Genomic DNA, 1,964 nt, shown 5'->3' with positions numbered 1-1,964 from the left:
AAGTATCAGGCTGGCGGAACTGCCAACCCGCTGCCGAGCTGTCCGGGCTGCCCCTTCGCCCCCGCTAACGCCCACACGTGTATGGGTTCAACACCGAGCACTACAGCTTGCCCTGGGGAAAAAAAAAGTTTTTTAAAAAGGAAAAATCTTGAGCTGCCCTACTGCAAGGTTTGCGGCTGCAACTGCACTCGCAGCAGACTGCTTAAATAACAAACGAGGAGTTAAAAAAGCAAACCAGCTTTAATATCTCCAAAATCCCAGTTAGAAGCAGTTTCACAGAAACGTCATTTTTATCATGCAGTCGAGGCTGGAGGAGGGCAGCAGGAGGAGAACCAGACGCCGTATCCTCGCGGCAGACACAGAATTCATCCCCCGAGTCCTCAGAAGTTCTCCAGCAGGTCCAGGATCCGCTTCTGCTCACTCTCCCGGAACTCCTGGTTCTTCCCGTCCCCGATGTTCTCCGCGTACTCTGCGGGGGAGAGAGCAGACAACAGGCTCTGAGTGAGACCCTAACCAGCGACAGCAGCTTCTCGTGCAGAACCTAAACCTGGCTTGGGAACTCATCCAGGGAGCACTGAGGGGATTTCTCCCTCCCCAGGGATACAGCTCTGCACCACAAACACCTGCTGACACCCCACTGAAAGCTTTCGTAGTCCAGAGACCGCAGCAGGACCGTCGAGGCAGCACCATGAACCCCAGCAGAGACCAGCACCGCTCCCCAGGGGCTGACCACGCACAAGGGCAACGGTCCCGGTGCTCCCCCCAGCTCCGGGCATCCCGGCAGAGCAGCCCCCCGGCAGCTGCTGGAGCTGGACACTTGTGCCACTGGCCTCTCTCAGCCTGAGAAATTCAAACCAGTCTGGACCACGCTGGCTCTCCGGGTCCTTTTAACACCGAGCAGCATCAGGGACAGGCAGGCGGGCGCTGGGACAACTGCTCAACGTTCCTGACCCTGGGTTTAACCCCTCTGCTGTCCACACACCCCCAGTGAGGATTTTTGTCACGGGGAGACCAATTCTCCAGCCTACAAGTGCTTTTAACCAACATGGAAGAAAACAAAGCAGTTCTGATTTAACCACAAAACAAGCCCCTTGTCTGCAGGCAGAGGACACCAGACCCCGCTCCAGGTCCTGCCAGACGCCGGGAACCAGCCCTTCCCTCCGCCGCAATCCTTCCTGACACCCAGGAAAAGCTGCCAGCTCCCACCCCATACCCGCTCCCTCCCTCCTGCCACCAGAACCTGCACGTTCAAAGGTGGTTTCAAAAGAAAAAACCGAAAAGCAGGTTGTGAGCTGTGAAAGCAGGCGCTGAACAAATCTTAGTAAATCAGGAGCAGCCTGCCTGGTTAGACAGAGCGTCCCAGCCTCCGCCTCCTCGCCTTCCTCCCTTCTTCCCAAACACATGGAACAGCTTGTGTTCAGCATCTGAATGGGAAGTTGCTGTAGAAAGTTTGCTTTAATATTTATACGTTCAGCACTGCTACATGCCTCTGAGCGCCATCAAAGCCTTTATTATAAGAGCCCTGAAAGGAGCGAGGACAGGGAGAAGTTAGCTGACGTGGGAGTCTTCCCTCCTGCGCACACGCCCGCTCTCCACGTACACGCAGCGAGCTCTTTGCCAGGGCCTCTGGGAGAAATCCTTTTAATAGTTATAGACTGCCACAGCACCTGGAACGAGAGCGGGCGGGCAACGCTGAAGTTTGCTGCAAGTGAACCCCCCTCCTGGCTGTCCTGGAGAGCGGGGACCGCACAGGGAACTCGGCTGGAGGAGGAACTCTCCATCGCAGCAGCTGGCGGAGAGCCGAGGGCTCCGTCCCCCCTAAGCCCGTCCCGTGCTGTGCCAAGGGCTCCGTCCCCCCCGAGCCCGTTCGGTGCTGTGCCGAGGGCTCCATCCCCCCTGAGCCCATCCCATGCTGTGTCGGAGGAAGCACCTGCGATTGCGTGTTCTCTGCAGCCCCAGGACAA

General features: G+C 57.4%; 1 protein-coding gene across 1 annotated transcript in view; it reads right to left on the bottom strand.

Annotated features, from left to right (window-relative positions):
- Positions 1-220: 220 nt before the first annotated feature.
- LOC104469288 (beta-catenin-like protein 1) overlaps positions 221-1,964 on the bottom strand; it is a gene marked incomplete at its 5' end in the record, with an annotated part of 12,920 nt that continues 11,176 nt past the window's right edge. The window contains one exon of the mRNA XM_010083743.1: positions 221-469. Within this exon, the coding sequence (XP_010082045.1) occupies positions 381-469 (89 nt within the window). The remainder of the gene's footprint in view (positions 470-1,964) is intronic.

Source organism: Pterocles gutturalis, unplaced genomic scaffold (genome assembly GCF_000699245.1).
Source record: "Pterocles gutturalis isolate BGI_N339 unplaced genomic scaffold, ASM69924v1 scaffold7505, whole genome shotgun sequence".
NCBI lineage: Eukaryota > Metazoa > Chordata > Aves > Pterocliformes > Pteroclidae > Pterocles > Pterocles gutturalis.
This window is presented reverse-complemented; position numbering and strand designations above follow the sequence as displayed.